Source organism: Erinaceus europaeus, chromosome 8 (genome assembly GCF_950295315.1).
Source record: "Erinaceus europaeus chromosome 8, mEriEur2.1, whole genome shotgun sequence".
In the NCBI taxonomy this organism is placed as follows: domain Eukaryota; kingdom Metazoa; phylum Chordata; class Mammalia; order Eulipotyphla; family Erinaceidae; genus Erinaceus; species Erinaceus europaeus.
In genome coordinates this window covers 61,317,615-61,333,562 of record NC_080169.1, presented here as the reverse complement: position 1 = coordinate 61,333,562, position 15,948 = coordinate 61,317,615, and the positions used below count along the sequence as shown (strand labels likewise).

Here is a 15,948-nt window from a genome sequence, read left to right as displayed (position 1 = left end):
TGCCTGCCTTTCACTTCAGTGATTAGACGCAGGGAAGGTTGCTGTGCGAGGCAGCCATTTTTTGCTACCTCCATGTGACGCAAACTGCTGCTCTCTCACCCAACTCTGAGGTTCCAGCACAAATAAGATTGTGTTCCCTTTCTGCTCCAAACCTCTTTTTTCTGCATCCTGCCACCACCGCAAGCGACAACATAATTTACTTACTTTGCCCTTCACTGGAGGAAGCTTTAATTCTGTGATGTCTTTCCCTGTTCTGTTGTATGCTTTACATTGGTTTGTTCTAGCTCTCCCCCGCCAAGAGAATTGGATCAGTCCTGTTAGTTTCGTGGGCCTGCTTGGCCCCGCCCCTAGGAACCCCAACAGAGTTCCAGAGTTGCAGAGTAAGGCAGAGTGCTTGCGCCGCCGCAAAGAGACAGCAGAGTTCTGTTTGGTGATTAGTTTGGTTTAGTTTATGAATCGTTGTTCCTGAATAAAGAAATACAGCTTCCCTGCCCAGCCGTTGTCTCCGCGTCTCTGTTACCCGCCCGTGAAGCTAGCCCGGCCAGCTGGAGCTGCGGGAATTTTAACAACACTGTTCCTCTACCTCTCTGCTTCTTTCTGTCTAGGGGTGGTGGGAAGAGCCCAAGTAATGAAGTCTTAGCTAGGCATAAAAACAAACACATGAAATAACCCTTATTTTAGTTTCTCCCTCTCCCAAAGGTGATTTTAATAAATCTGCATTCCAGACCTGTACTTAGGAGATATGCATTATAAGACCCTCTGCCTCACCCTGAGGAAAAGTGGTTTTAATCTAAAAACAATCTTCCTTTTATTTTGTTAACTGACTTCTCCCATCCCACTATTTTACAACCCATGCAGACCCTTTCTGTTTGCCCAACTGACAAAAAAAAAAAAAAGAAAAGAAAAGAAAAAGGGAAAAGATACACACACACACACACACACACACACACACACACATTTTTAAATAGAGCACTGCTTAATTTTGATTTATGGCAGTAGAAGGGATTGAACCTGGGATTTTATAGCTTCAGGCATGAGACTCTCTTTACATAAACATTATGGTATCTCCTCAGCCCAGAATATTTTTTAAAGCCAATTAAATATCAAGGAATGCAGTTTGATTTTTAAAATGAGTGACAGATCACAAAATTAAGTTTACAAGAGTTCACAATGATTTAAGAAAATTTTCCATCCTCATATTATATAATATTGCAAAAGAAGAGTTTACCTTTTTAAATTAAAAGCTCCAGTACAGAGTTTTGAGGTCTCTTCTTCACTGTTCATGGAACCACCAGCAGTGGTCATTAACTAGCTTCAAGGACTGCTCATTATATAATTACTACCTGTTAGCAGTTGGGGGCTGTCCAACCTGTGAGCCCTATATTGTCATTAAAATAATTTGGTCTGCCTCTGTGCAGGCAATCACAGGCAGGACTCGAAATTTTATAAATCAAGGAGCTTTCTTAAATTGATAATTTTGTATGGCTCAAGAATGGTGTTACAATGCTAGTTATACTTCTAGATATTTTATTGTTTTTTTTTCATGCTACATCCTCATATTATACAATATTGCAAAAGAAGACTTTGCCTTTTTAAATGAAAAGCTCCAGTACAGTTTTGAGGTCTCTTCTTCACTGTTCAGAAATCAGTGACAGTAAAATGAAGAAGTAAGATATGTTCCAGGAAGAATGTATTCAGAAGACTATACTTAAAAATATGTTAGCATTCATGCAAAGAAAAAATAATAATAATAAAACAAAATAAAAATTTGGGACATCTTATTTTATAAATCCTGTGGGAAATTCTGAACACAAAAACACATAACTTGTGCCTGTTCAGCAGAGTGCAACAAAGGGATTATGCATTTCCCATAAGTGTAGAACATAGTAAAGCACAGACAGGGCGTCAAATCACACATCTCTAGGACAAATGATTTGCATGACTTCCAAAAGACCCAGGTGCCAGAGAGTTAGAAAAATGTGAAAATGCTCAGTAGTGGCCAGAGCTCGCAAGAAGACAAAATAGGGTTTCTTGATAAGTGAAAGTTTCTGGCAGAAGCCTAAACTGTACAGTAGAGTTTCACAGTATCTCATTGAAAGTAAGAGTGCCAAGGAGATATTTTGCCTCTAGATTAATATTGTGTACCTATATAATATGGTAATTTAGACTGCTATTTCTGATTTCTGGTGACTAATGAAATAAAACTGTCAGTATTCTACAGCCAATTAAGCCCACAGTGCTTAAGCCCTCCCCATGGTGCCTGGTGTGCAGTGACTGCAAACAGCAGCCTCCTTGGTAGTATATGCAGGCTGTTGCTTGTATAGGCTGCCCTAAGGGACCCTGGAGACACCCCTTCCTACCGTGTGTTCATTTTATGCCTGACCTCCTGCTGTCCCTAACCTTGGGCTCCAGACAGGGATGAGAGGTGCTTTTGGGAATCCCCAGGGCACTGTGGCCAGAGTCCATATTGGCCAGGTCATCATGTCCTTCTGCACCAAGCTGAAGAACAAAGAGCATGTGATTGAGGCCCTGCGCAGGGCCAAGTTCAAATTCCCTGGACACCAGAAGACCCACATCTCTAAGAAGTGGGGATTCACCAAGTTTAACACATATGAATCTGAAGACATAGTGGCTGAAAAGAGCCTCATTCCAGATGGCTGTGGAGTCAAATACATCCCCAACCGTGGTCCCCCTGGACAAGTGGCAGGCCCTGCACTCCTGAGAGCCTCAGAGGTGTCCCTTAATCAATTACAGTAAATCAAGATCCTGCTTAAAACACACACACACACACACACACACACACACACACACACACACACACACACACACCAAATAAATAAATAAATAAATAACTCAGTGTACCCCTACCCCTTCTCTGGGCATAAATTAGTAATTCTTCCTGTTTAAATCAATTTTAATTCCCATGTAAGTGGCATCCCACAGGCTAGAAACAGCATGTGGAAAGTTTACTGAAATCCTACCATCTCAGAAATCAGTCCATGTCAGTGATGGGGTAGTGAAGTATTTCATGAAGCTGTCAGTGGATAGCTAAACACAGGATCCTGCAGATGTTTAGGGTGTTGTCACCATTTTAGACACTGCCAGAGTTTCCTGAATATTTTCAGATTAACATTTGAATAGTTTTTTTATCTCATATAATTTTTACTGTTAGTAAAAATTTAACTGTGGCTTACAAAATTTCAAGACTCCAGGGGTATGGTTTCAGTCCTTTACATGTGTTAATAAATCACCACACCTTTTTACAAAGCCATGTGTTCCCCACACCCATAATCATCATAGTTCTAATAAAGTCCAAGAGACAGTTTTTTTTTTCTTTTTGGCAAGTTTATTTGCTATAGTTATCTATAGTCCACAGATAAGTCAGACCATATGGTAACTGTCATTCTCCTATTTCACTTAGCATAATCAACTCTGTCCAGTTCAATTCATTTCTTGCCAAATTATACAATATCATCTTTTCAGTTGTATACCATTCCTCCGTTGATTGCATATCCCAGAAATTCTGTACCTAGTACTATTCAGTACCTTTCTGTTCCTAACAAGGAAGATGTCTTCATCTCAAATGTTCTTTCTTTTAATTATTTTTTTTATTTATTTAAAAAAGGAGACATTAACAAAACCATAGGATAAGAGGGGTACAACTCCACACAATTCCCACCACCAGATCTCTGTATCCCATCCCCTCCCCTGATAGCTTTCCCATTCTCTATCCCTCTGGGAGTATGGACCGAGGGTCATTGTGGGATGTAAAAGGTGGAAGGTCTGGCTTCTGTAATTACTTCTCCGATGAATATGAGCATTGACTGGTCAATCCATACTCCCAGTCTGCCTCTCTGTTTCCCTAGTAGGTTGGGGCACTGGGGAAGCAGAGCTCCAGGACACACTGGTGGGGTCGTCTGTCCAGGGAAGTCTGGTCAGCATCATGCTAGCATCTGGAACCTGGTGGCTGAAAAGAGAGTTAACATACATAGCCAAACAAATTATTGAGCAGTTCTTTCTTTTAATTGGTAACATTGTCCCACTTTTTTTTTTGATAGTGAAAGCATATTTTATGCAAATCTTTTCAATCTCTCTGTATTTGCTAGGCAGGATGCTTCCTGATTAATGAGTCAATTATTCACATCAACTAGATCTCTAAATTTGCAAAATGTATTTTGTACAGTATAAATACTCATGCAAATATGACTGGCCATTTCCAATTTAGATCTTCAGTGATGGCAATTTATATTGCTAGATTGTATTTAAAAGTTTAATATTTAACACATGCTCAAGATAAAGACACTTCAGAAATGAGCCACAGAATAATTCATTTGGACAAAAGCCAAGAAAAAGTAAAATGTACACCAAAATAAAATTCCAGATACATTATTTTGTCTAAAGCTGGCATTTTTGCAACAGGTTATACAGATGATAATCAAAATGTACAGTTTAATGATGATGTATTATTCATTATATTTCACGAGGGTCTAGCAAAGTGTGTAGTTTCTAGCAGGAATGCAATAAATATTAATTGAAACTGATTCAGTAAATGAATTAATAATTGTAGTAACCAGACTGCTATTGTTCCACATGGAATTTAACCTGTATTCAGGTTTACAGTTCCATTAGTTCAACTAATGTTATCTACAAATTCCATATTAATTAACAGATCTTCTGATTTCTGGTTCTAGGCAAAATCAAGCAACAGGGTCAAGTATAAATCTAAAAAAACAGGTACATAATTTACATGATAAATCTGCAAACCATTAAGAAATGAAAAATATCTAAATATATTGATTTATATCCCATGTTCATTAATAAAAATACTCAATATGCAGGTGTCAGTGCTTCTAATTTGATCTAGAAAGTCAATGTAGTTTCAAGAAAAATTCCACCAAGCTATTTGTGGATGTTAACTAAGTGATTACTCATTCAACCTGAGAAAAACCCATAAAGGTATGGTATTTCCTCTACAGGTTCACATCTAACTCTCTGCAACTTTAAGATTTACTGTAGGGGGGTCGGGCGGTGGCGCAGTGGGTTAAGCGCATGCGGCGCACAGCGCAGGGACCGGCGTAAGGATCCCGGTTCGAGCCCCCGGCTCCCCACCTGCAGGGGAGTCGCTTCACAGGCAGTGAAGCAGGTCTGCAGGTGTCTGTCTTTCTCTCCCCTTCTCTGTCTTCCCCTCCTCTCTCCATTTCTCTCTGTCCTATCCAACAACGAATTATGTCAACAAGGGCAATAATAATAACCACAACGAAGCTACAACAAGGGCAACAAAAGGGGGGGAAAAAAAGGCCTCCAGGAGCGGTGGATTCATGGTGCAGGCACCGAGCCCAGCAATAACCCTGGAGGAGGAAAAGAAGAAAAAAATAAAAAAAATAAAAAAAAAAGATTTACTGTAAACCTACAAGGTAGTGTATTACAGGGAAAGGAAGAGACAAGCTCAAGCAGGTTTCCTAATTTTTTTTTTTTTTTTGGACAACAGTCAGTCTCAAGGACTGAATGTAATTTGTTGGATTTTGTTACAACCTGTATAGAACAACACTGTGTGACAAAATAGTATGGAATGACCTTTAATCATAACAATATGTTTTTAGTTACATCTTATAACTAACTTATGCTTAGAATCAGTCCTTGCTGTTTCTACTCTCAAGAACCTTTCCTAGAACAGGTAGACTTCTTTGACTTGCCTACAGATGGATAGCAAAGTTCATTCTCTCTGGTTTGCCTTCAGAGAGGGACATTTGCAGAACGAGACCAAGTTTAACAGAGTAGAGTACACGGAAATACATACAAACATAACATGTTGGATGATTTTAAAGAATAAAGCAAAGATAACTGGATGGAGAAAGGATAGCATTTTCAACAAATGGTATTGGAATAATCTCATATTTGCATTTAAAAAAGAATGTGATATAGTTCTTACATTTGCCACCTAAATAAATTCAAAACACAACAGAGATCTACGTGTAAACTATAAAACTTCTAAAATCCTGAGGAACCAACAGTCCCAGGTTTAGTTCCCAACTCCATAAAGCAGAGGTGAGCAGTGCTATAGTGAAAATAAATGAATAGATAGATAGGAAAATCTTCTGAAAGAAAATATAATTTATAAAAAAGAAAATACAATCTAAGTGAGTTTAAATTATTTTATTTTATTTTTCAGTGTCTCTGTCATATAAGTGAATGCATATAGAAGAGAGAAATTGAGAAAAAGAATTACCATTTAATCTAGCCTATTTTGGTACAAGGCATTGAGACTGGATCTTTGGATACTCAGTCATGCAAATTGTGTGCTGTAATGGGTCTTCATTTTAACACCAAAGTATAATTTATGAACAAAATGACAATTTACAACTTATTAAATTAACAAATATTTTCTTTTTTAAAGACAGTGGCAGGGAGTCGGGCGGTAGTGCAGCGGGTTAAGCACACATGGCACAAAGCATAAGGACTGGCATAAGGATCTCGGTTTGAGCCCCGGGCTCCCCACCTGCAGGGGAGTCTCTTCACAGGGGGTGAAGCAGGTCTCCAGGTGTCTTTCTTTTCCCCTCTTTGTCTTCCCCTCCTCTCTACATTTCTTTCTGTCCTATCCAACAACAACGCCATCAATAATAACTACAACAATAAAACAACAAGGACAACAAAAAGGAATAAATAAATAAATGTAAATTTTTTTTAAAGTGACAAAAGAAAGAAAATACAAAGAGTAGGTTAAGAATAATACTCATAACACACATATGTATATATGATAAGTGACTTCAAGTATGCAAAGAACAAATGTTCAAAAATATGAAAACAATCAAATTTTATGCAGCATAAAATAATCAGCATCCTTCATTGGGTAGAAAACAAATATGAGAAAAAATGTTCAACACCCGATATCATTAGAGAATTATAAATTAAAATAGTCTTGCAATTAAAGTTACAATGGCTAAAATTGGAAAACAAAAAACAAACAGTACCAAACACTGACTAAGATGCACAATGACTCAGTTATTGTAGTTGAAGTCTAAAATGTTATAGCAATTTTGGAAAATGAATTTTTTTTTTTTTGGTCATCTTTACAAAACTCACAGCTATAATAAAGATACTCAGAGTGAAAAGCTAGATAAAAATGTTCTAAGTCGGAGCGGCCATAGAGGGTGTCGCTGCCCTAGGCAAGGTCAGGCCGCCCCACACGAAAGAACCGCCCCCAGCAACAGCACCACCACGGCTTAGCAAAGAATTCCAGGCCCCACCTGGGACAGTAGCAGCACCATGGATTCTTGCAGTTCATCTAATTTTCGTTTCTCTGTCGGCTCGGCTCCACTAGTCCCGGCGCTGTCGTTCTCTACTCAAAGGAGCTCAAAAAGTGGGATGAATTTGAAGATATTTTAGAAGAGAGGAGACATGTCAGTAACCTGAAATTTGCAATGAAATGTTACACACCTCTTCTCTACAAGGGAATTACTCCTTGCAAGCCAAGTGATATTAAATATAGTGTACTTAATTCTGAAGAAGTTCATTATGTCATTAAGCGGCTTTCCAAGGAATCCCTTCATTCTGTTGATGTCCTCAGAGAGGAAGTTTCTGATATCTTGGATGAAATGAGCCACAACCTATGTCTAGGAGCCATCCGCTTTTTGGCTTTCACTCTAAGCAAAATATTTAAGCAAATTTTCTCTAAAGTGTGTGTGAATGAAGAAGGCATTCAGAAACTACAACAAGCCATCCAGGAGCATCCAGTTGTCCTGCTGCCTAGTCACCGAAGTTACATTGACTTTCTGATGCTATCTTTTCTTCTATACAACTATGATTTGCCTATACCAGTAATAGCAGCAGGAATGGACTTCCTAGGAATGAAAATGGTTGGTGAACTGCTACGGATGTCGGGTGCCTTTTTCATGTGGTGCACCTGTGGTGGCAATAAATTGTACTGGGCTGTATTCTCAGAATATGTAAAAACAATGTTATGGAATGGTTATACTCCTGTTGAGTTTTTCCTCGAAGGGACAAGAAGTCGCTCTGTTAAAACATTGACCCCTAAATTTGGTCTTCTGAATATTGTGATGGAACCATTTTTTAAAAGAGAAGTTTTTGATACCTATCTTGTTCCTATTAGCATCAGTTATGACAAGATAATAGAAGAAGCCCTTTATGTATATGAGCTCCTAGGGGTTCCCAAGCCTAAAGAAACTGCAACTCGGTTATTGCGAGCCAGGAAGATTCTCTCTGAAAATTTTGGAAGCATTCATGTATACTTTGGAGACCCAGTATCACTTCGATCTCTGGCAGCTGGAAGAATGAGTCGCAGCCCATATAACCTGGTTCCAAGATATATTCCTCAAAAACAATCAAAAGACATCCATACGTTTGTCACTGAAGTTGCATACAAAATGCAGCTTCTGCAAATTCAAAACCTGGTTTTGAGTCCATGGACCCTAATAATTGCTGTTCTGCTTCAGAATCGACCATCCATGAACTTAGATGATCTGGTAGAAAAGACTTTATGGCTGAAAGGTTTAACTCATACCTTTGGAGGGTTTCTCACTTGGCCTGATAATGAATCTACTGAAGGAGTTATCCAGTCCAGCATCCTTCTGCATTCCAACATTGCCAGCCTTGTCAAAGACCAAGTGATTTTGAAAATGGACTCCGGAGACTCAGAAGTAGTCAATGGACTTATTTTTCAGCAGATCACTCTTCTCATGTGTTCAGCATACAGGAACCAGTTGCTCATCATTTTTGTCCGTCCTTCCTTAGTAGCTTTGGCATTACAAATGACTCCCAGGGCCAGAAAAGAGGATGTCTACAGTTGCTTTCACTTTCTATATGATGTTTTTTTCAGATGAGTTAATCTTCCTCCTAGGAAACACACTAAAGGACTTTGAAGAAGGCTGTTACCTGCTTTGCAAAAGTGAAGCCATACAAATTACAAGGGACATCCTAGTTACAGAGAAAGGAAATACTGTGTTAGAATTCTTAATAGGGCTCTTTCAACCTTTTGTAGAATGTTATCACATGATTTGCAAATACCTTTTGAAAGAAGATGACTACTTCACTGAGAAACAGTACCTTGCTGGAGTTAGAATTTTCACAAATCAGCTTCTCGATCAAGGTGCTTCACAGTGTTATGATGTATTATCTTCTGATGTACAAAAAAAATGCCTTAGCAGCTTTTGTGAGGCTAGGTGTGCTAGAGAAGAAGAAGATAAATAATGACTGTATATTTTATGTGAATGAACCTGCCACAAAAAAATTAGAAGAAATGCTTGGCTGTAAGACCTCGGTAGGAAAAACAATAACTGCAAAACTTTAAGAATCCCAAGCGGCTATGGAAGATGTGGTCACATTATTACTGTAATCTAAGGACTCAAACAGGAAAGTGAAGAAAGAGACCAATCTTCATAAAACTTTGGATTGGTGGACTCAGTGGACAAGAAGAGATGGTCAATTTAAGCATCAGTGTGATACTCTCTTCACAGTGGATAAAAAGGCATTTGTGTCTAACTCTGTATTTTAAAATAAAACAGTCTTTTGGAAATGTTTGGAAAAACAAAGTACAACTCCTATTTCATTAAAACTTCAACTTGTTACACATAAAAAAAATGTTCTAAGTCAATAATGCAGAGATAAAACAGGGGCTGTTATTCTCATGGATACAGTATAGTGATCAAATGAGCAAGAATCCTATATATAACAAGTATGTGTGAACCCAAATATATAAATCATTTACTAACGGGTTACAAGGAATACATTGACAGGTACACAATAACACTAAGATATTTTCACACACCGCTGACAGCAAAAGAAAGTTCACTGAGACAAAAAAAAAAAAGAGAGAGAGAGATAATGAAGCCACAAATGACATGAGCTTAACAGATAGATATAGTTCTTTCCCAAAGTAACTGAATATACTTTTTTTTTTTCAAATGATCATGGAACATTCTCAAGAATTGACCATATGTTGGGACACAAACACAAGCTTAGTAATATATGAAGAAAGAAATTATAAGAGTATTTTCCCCAATTACTAGAAGTACTCTTCTAAAGTACTCATAGGTGTAATATAGATGACTAAAGCAAATGAATTTGGAAAAATTCAGGAAATTAACTTTTTTTTATTATCATTATTATCATTATTTAGTCTCAAACTCTGTACTATCTTTTGTGAGCAAAACAGAAATAACAACATGATGATTTCTGGGTCTCCATGCCTGCAAGTTGAACCCATTATTTCTAGAAGTTATTTATTTATTTTTCCTTTTCTTTCTTGTCCTCTTTCTTTCTTTCTTTCTTTCTCTCTTTCATTCTTTTTTTTCCATAAGTGATAAAGGTATTTGCTGTACTTCATGGTTTGTGAAGCTACAGGTGTTGTTTCTAACCTAGGACCTAGCACATGGCAATAATACTTATGTTCTGATAGGTATGCCAGAACACGGCCCCTCAAAATAGTTTTTATAAGTTTCTAGGTGTTTTAGAAATGTGTTTTTTTACTGCTAATATTTAATGTCTATTTTTCATTTCAGCATGTTTACTTTTTTTGTTGACAATATTCTCTTTCTTAACATAAAAATCTAAGGATCATTGAGAAACTTACTGAACACTAAATATTTAAAATAACATATTACTTTTAACCTTATGATTTTACAGAAAAATTAGGTATTTCTATAATCTAGAGTAAAAATCACCATATTTCTTCTTCTTCTGATTTAGTGTTTACATAAAGTAATGCTAGGACTTTTGTTTATTAATTTTGTAGCTTGACATCTTTCTCTATATTGCCTGATAAATTTCAGGAGCTTCTTACTAGATTCTTTAAATTTTTCTATAGTACTATCAAATTGTCCGCAGACAGTGACAGTTTAACTTCTTTGCTTCCAACCTATATCTCTATAGTTCCTGTCTCTTGTTTAATTGCTATGGCAATAACTTCCAACACTAAGTTGACTAGTAATCTTGATAATGGGCAGCTCTGTCTAAAACTTGATATAAGTGGAAATGCTTTCATTTTCTCACCATTGAATATGATATTGGCTCTAAGTTCATTGTATATGGCCTCAACTACATTAGGGAATTTTCCATCTTTTCTCATTTTTGAAGTGTTTTGAATGAACATCAAGGAATATTGGATTTTGTCATATGCTTTCTTTGCAACTATTGATATAACTATGTGGTTTTTGGTGTTTGTTTTATTGATGCAGTAAATCACATTGATTGATTTATGTATATTGAACCAGCCTTTTATCCTTGGGATAAATATCACTTGGTCATGATTTACAATCTTTTTAATATATTGCTGTATCCTATTGGCAAAATTTTGTTTAATATCTTAGCATCTATGTTTATCAGAGATATTGGGCCTGTGATTTTCTTTTTTTCTTTTGTCTGTCTGCTTTTGGAATCAGGGTGATGTTGACTTCATAGAAAGTAAATGGGAGGTAGTCCAGGATATGGTGCAATGGATAAGGCACTGGTTCAAATACTTTTATAAATTTTCTTTCTTTATTTCTTCCATTTCTCTTCCAAAATTCAATGTATAAAATAAATGCATTATTTTTTTAATATTCTGAAGACTATTCACTTGCAAGGACAACATATTCTCATATATCAATTTGATTCAACTTTATTAATCTAAATATTAATTTTGATTAATTTAAAATGACAATAACTTTCAGTTTAAATTCTATGAGAGTGGTTAATTGGGAAGAAGCATAGCACACACAAGATTCAATTATGTGAACATTTAGACAATTTATTTAAGTCTAGTATGCTTTGTGTCTCATAGGCAAGCAAGATAAAGAAAAACAGATGAGATGTCCTTCAAAAAAACAAAACATATTTGAAAAATGTCCTATGGGCAAAACATCTGAAAATAAATTCCTTAAACTAGACAAGAGCTAATTGGAGAAGGACAGTTAAAGGATAATAAGATATAAAGAGGCATATATATATATATATATATATATATATATATATATATATATATATATATATATATATGCATCAATTCAGTGTCAGGAAAGAAAGGTAAAAAGAGTGGGTGAATGGATAAGTAATAGTAAGGGGTGCACAAAATACCCTGGGTCTGAAGACTGTGAGATATTGGTATAAAATTGCCCTCACTGAGGATTATTTTAAAAACTGTCAACAGCTCACTGTTTGATTTGTTTTATGCAGCAGCCTTAGCAGGGAAGTTAACTTTACTGAACTTTATTCTGCTTTAGTCACTCTTAGAACTAGATATAGTGCCTCATAAAGTTCTTTTAACTTCTGTATATACAAGGCATGAAAGTTTAAGCTAGTTTTGCTGAGATTCACATTTCAGAAATACTGATCTAAGAGGTTTGTGAGCACACATAAACTTTTGGATACTAATCTGAACTATACTCTAGGGCTTCTAGGGTTGTCTGCTACTTAATTAGACCTACCACGTAGGAAATGAACAATGAGCTATTGTCCCATCTCCAACAGATGCCTATGCCAGATGCTCAGAGAAATGCACACTCCATTTCCTATAATGTTGTCTACTATTCATTTGTGTACTGTGTCAATGAAGTTTTTCTGAGAACATTTATATATAGTGAGGAAAAAAAGTAAAATGTCAAACCTCTACTTCAACATGTTTTTCTGTTTTTGTTTTTGCATATCATTTTTAATGAACATTCCCTGCTTTTTTTCTGTTGCTCATACTTATACTGCTACTTAATTATTTGTGGTGGAGTTAATTAGCACTAAAAAAAAAGCCCAATATCCCAGAACAATAAGTGATGCCTGAAAGTCCATAGTCAGATATTAACCCACCCACATTAATACAGACTTTAATAACACATCGTGGTGAAGACACTGCTACCTGATGTGGAGAAGAAAGAATATTAATGAGGATTTATGATGAATTTGAAGTAAAAATAATGAATCATAGGTTATGAATATAACACTGATTTTCTTCAAGGAAGTTTCTTAAGCAAAATCTTCCTATAAGGACATGAGAGTGAGGTACTCAAGATAAAGGGCATCTAACCTGGTAAGAAGTCTTATGATTTGCTGTAAATGTTCCAAATAGTATTATATTTTTGACTTATTTTGTGCCTGATAAAATAATATATTTGAGAGCATTTTCCTGGAATTAGTAAGATTAAGCATTCAGGATATCTTGTAATTGCAGTAACATTCTTATTTCATGAACATATGATTTAGAACCAGTTCAGAGAATATAGGTTTCATATTTAGTATGCTGCCCATCTACCCTCAGCTCCTATGTTTCACATAGATATTATAGTGATGTGAAAAATAACTATTATGTGCAAATAATTAAATACAACACATCTAGAACCAAGTCACTATTCAACAAATATTAGTTGTCTATTCACTACTTCCAATCTCATCACCAAGCTTTTCCCTCAAGAATTGTTTGTGATATATGAACACTCACAGAAGATGCACCACAGTTTTAGCTAATAATGTCCTGCCTTGTGATGTTTAGATAAAGTTAACTCCATTTTCTATCTCAAGTTCTACATGAAATGCAACATCCTTTCTAATATTTTAGCATATTTTATTAATTTATAGAGCATTGGGTTAGTATGATAGAGTTTGGCATATGAGACACAGAGCATCATACACAAAGATTTGTTTTTATATTTATGAGATGAAAACCAGAGCATTGCTTAGATATACCATTATGTGGTGCTCAAACCTGGAGATGCATGCACACAAAAGCTATACATATATACTATTATAGTTGTCAGGCCAATAAATATAACAAATTAAGAAAAAAATTATGAATTCAAGATCTGTGAAAAAAATCTGAATTCTACCATGCTCAGAAATACATTTTCTTTCGTTACATTTCACTGTATTAGGAACTTGATATTTGTTGCTCAATAATTTGCCCGTATGTCTATTTCAGCATTGCATATTTTAGAAAATATATACATTTTATTTTTTAAAAGATTTTATTTATTAATGAGAACGATGAGAGAGAGAGAGAGAGAGAGAGAGACAGAGAGAGAGAGAGAGAGAGAGAGAGAACCAGACATCACTCTGGTACATGTGCTGCTGGGGATTGAACTCAGGACCTCATGCTTGAGATTCTAGTGCCTTACCACCACACCACAAAATATATACATTTTAGATTCCCATAGTGAGTGGGTAAAATAATCAAACTATAGAAGAGAATCAAATAAGATATTTGACTTGCAGTATGAAATGAAAAACAAAATCCATGGCAATAAAGCATTATTTCTTTATCTTATTTTCCAACCTTCCTTGGAAACTAAGAAACTAAAATGGGGCCTGGAATTATAACAGATCAAAGTGTAATTATAGAAATGGGGAACATAGCCAGGAATCTAGAAATCCTTTCAGGTTTGCACCTATGTGGTTAGGAATATACACATTTGGATGTTTGTGTACATGAAATAGTGAAGAAGACATATTTCTCCCTAAGAAAATATTTCAAAATACTTTTTGAAATCTTTAAAATTTCAGTGCTGGAGGTTATAGAAATTGAGTAACGCTTAGTCCAATAGTGCATGAAAAATTTAGCATTTGACAAAGCTTAGTATGCTGTCAGAGTCAAAGATGACATTTATTCTGAAGATTAAAATTAGCACTAAGAATAACTACAATCTTTCTAATGAATTTTATTCAAAATGAAGTAATAATTTTCTGTCCACCCTTAGTAATTATAGTATTCTTTAGATTACAATGAGTTATTTCTAAGTTCTAAGTACAGCCCTGAAGTATGGTTTAAAACTTAGATTTAGGATACCCTTTTATATCTTGTGACATGACAAAAGCCATCCCTGAGTCTTTTTGTGAGTTAATGTGAAAAACAGTAATGAAAGTTGATGAACATGGGTTTTAATATAAACAAATTCCTAACATGAAGGTTTTCAGGTGCTTCTCAACTCAGTAGCTTATTGAAGGAATATAGATGGCAAGTAGATACACTGAAGCATTGTACCCTTTTTTTTTCCACTGAGGGGAATAATGGTTTATAGTTGACAGTAAAATACAATAGTTTGTACATGTGTAACATTTCTCAACTGTTATGCTGCACATAGCAATTCAACCCCCTTCAGGTCCTCCTCTGCCGTCATATTCCAGGACTTGAACCCCCCACACACACACACACACATCGGTTTTTTACTTTGGTGCAACACACCAACTCCAATCCAAGTTCTTCTTTGTGTTTTCCATTCTGTTCTTATTTTTGAACTTCTGTCTATGAATGAAATTATCCCATATTCATTCTTCTGTTTCTGACTTATCTCACTTAACATGATTCCTTCAAGCTCCATCCAAGATGGGGTGAAGAAGGTGAATTCACTATTTTTAATAGTTGAGTAGTATTACGTTGGGTATATATATATTACAACATGCTCAGCTACTCATCTGTTATTGGACACCTGGGTAGCTTCCAGGTTTTGGCTATTACAAATTGTGCTGTTATGAACATAGGTATACAAAATTTTTTTGGATAGGTGTGATTGAGTCCTTAGGATATAAGGAGGGCAATTATGGGGTCATAGGGAAGGTCCACTTCTAGACTTCTGTTTGTTTTCCAGACTGCTCTCCACAGGGGTTGAACCAATTTTTATTCTCACCAGCAGTGCAGGAGGGTTCCTTTGTCCCCACAACCTCTCCAGGATTTGCTGCTGCTACTTTTTCTGATGTATGACATTCTCACAGGAATGGAGTGGTATCTCCTTGAGAACTTTAGACAAAATCAAGATGGGAGTCGGGCAGTAGCATAGCAGGTTAAAAGCACGTGGCGCAAAGCACAAGGACCAGCATAAGGATATCAGTTTGAACCCTGGCTCCCCACCTGCAGGGGGTTTGCTTCACAGGCAGTGAAGCAGGTGTGCAAATGTCTATCTTTCTCTCCTCCTCTCTGTCCTCCCCTACTCTCTCCATTTCTCTCTGTCCTATCTGACAATGACAACATCAACAACAATA

General features: G+C 36.2%; 1 protein-coding gene, 1 non-coding gene and 1 pseudogene across 2 annotated transcripts; all 3 read left to right on the top strand.

Moving 5' to 3' along the window:
- LOC132539722 (large ribosomal subunit protein uL16-like) overlaps positions 1 to 2,722 on the top strand; it is a 50,485-nt pseudogene extending 47,763 nt beyond the window's left edge.
- LOC132540071 (small nucleolar RNA SNORA70) lies at positions 2,216 to 2,352 on the top strand. The gene has a single exon (XR_009551339.1). It is a non-coding gene; the product is annotated as a small nucleolar RNA SNORA70 (small nucleolar RNA).
- A 4,417-nt stretch (positions 2,723 to 7,139) lies between the features above and the next one.
- Positions 7,140 to 9,594, top strand: LOC103119899 (dihydroxyacetone phosphate acyltransferase-like). Its single transcript, XM_060196314.1, is given in 4 exon segments — positions 7,140 to 7,305; positions 7,308 to 8,825; positions 8,827 to 9,144; positions 9,146 to 9,594. Coding segments are annotated over 4 exon segments (2,037 nt in total). The 5' UTR covers positions 7,140 to 7,263; the 3' UTR covers positions 9,305 to 9,594.
- The last annotated feature ends 6,354 nt before the right edge of the window (positions 9,595 to 15,948 follow it).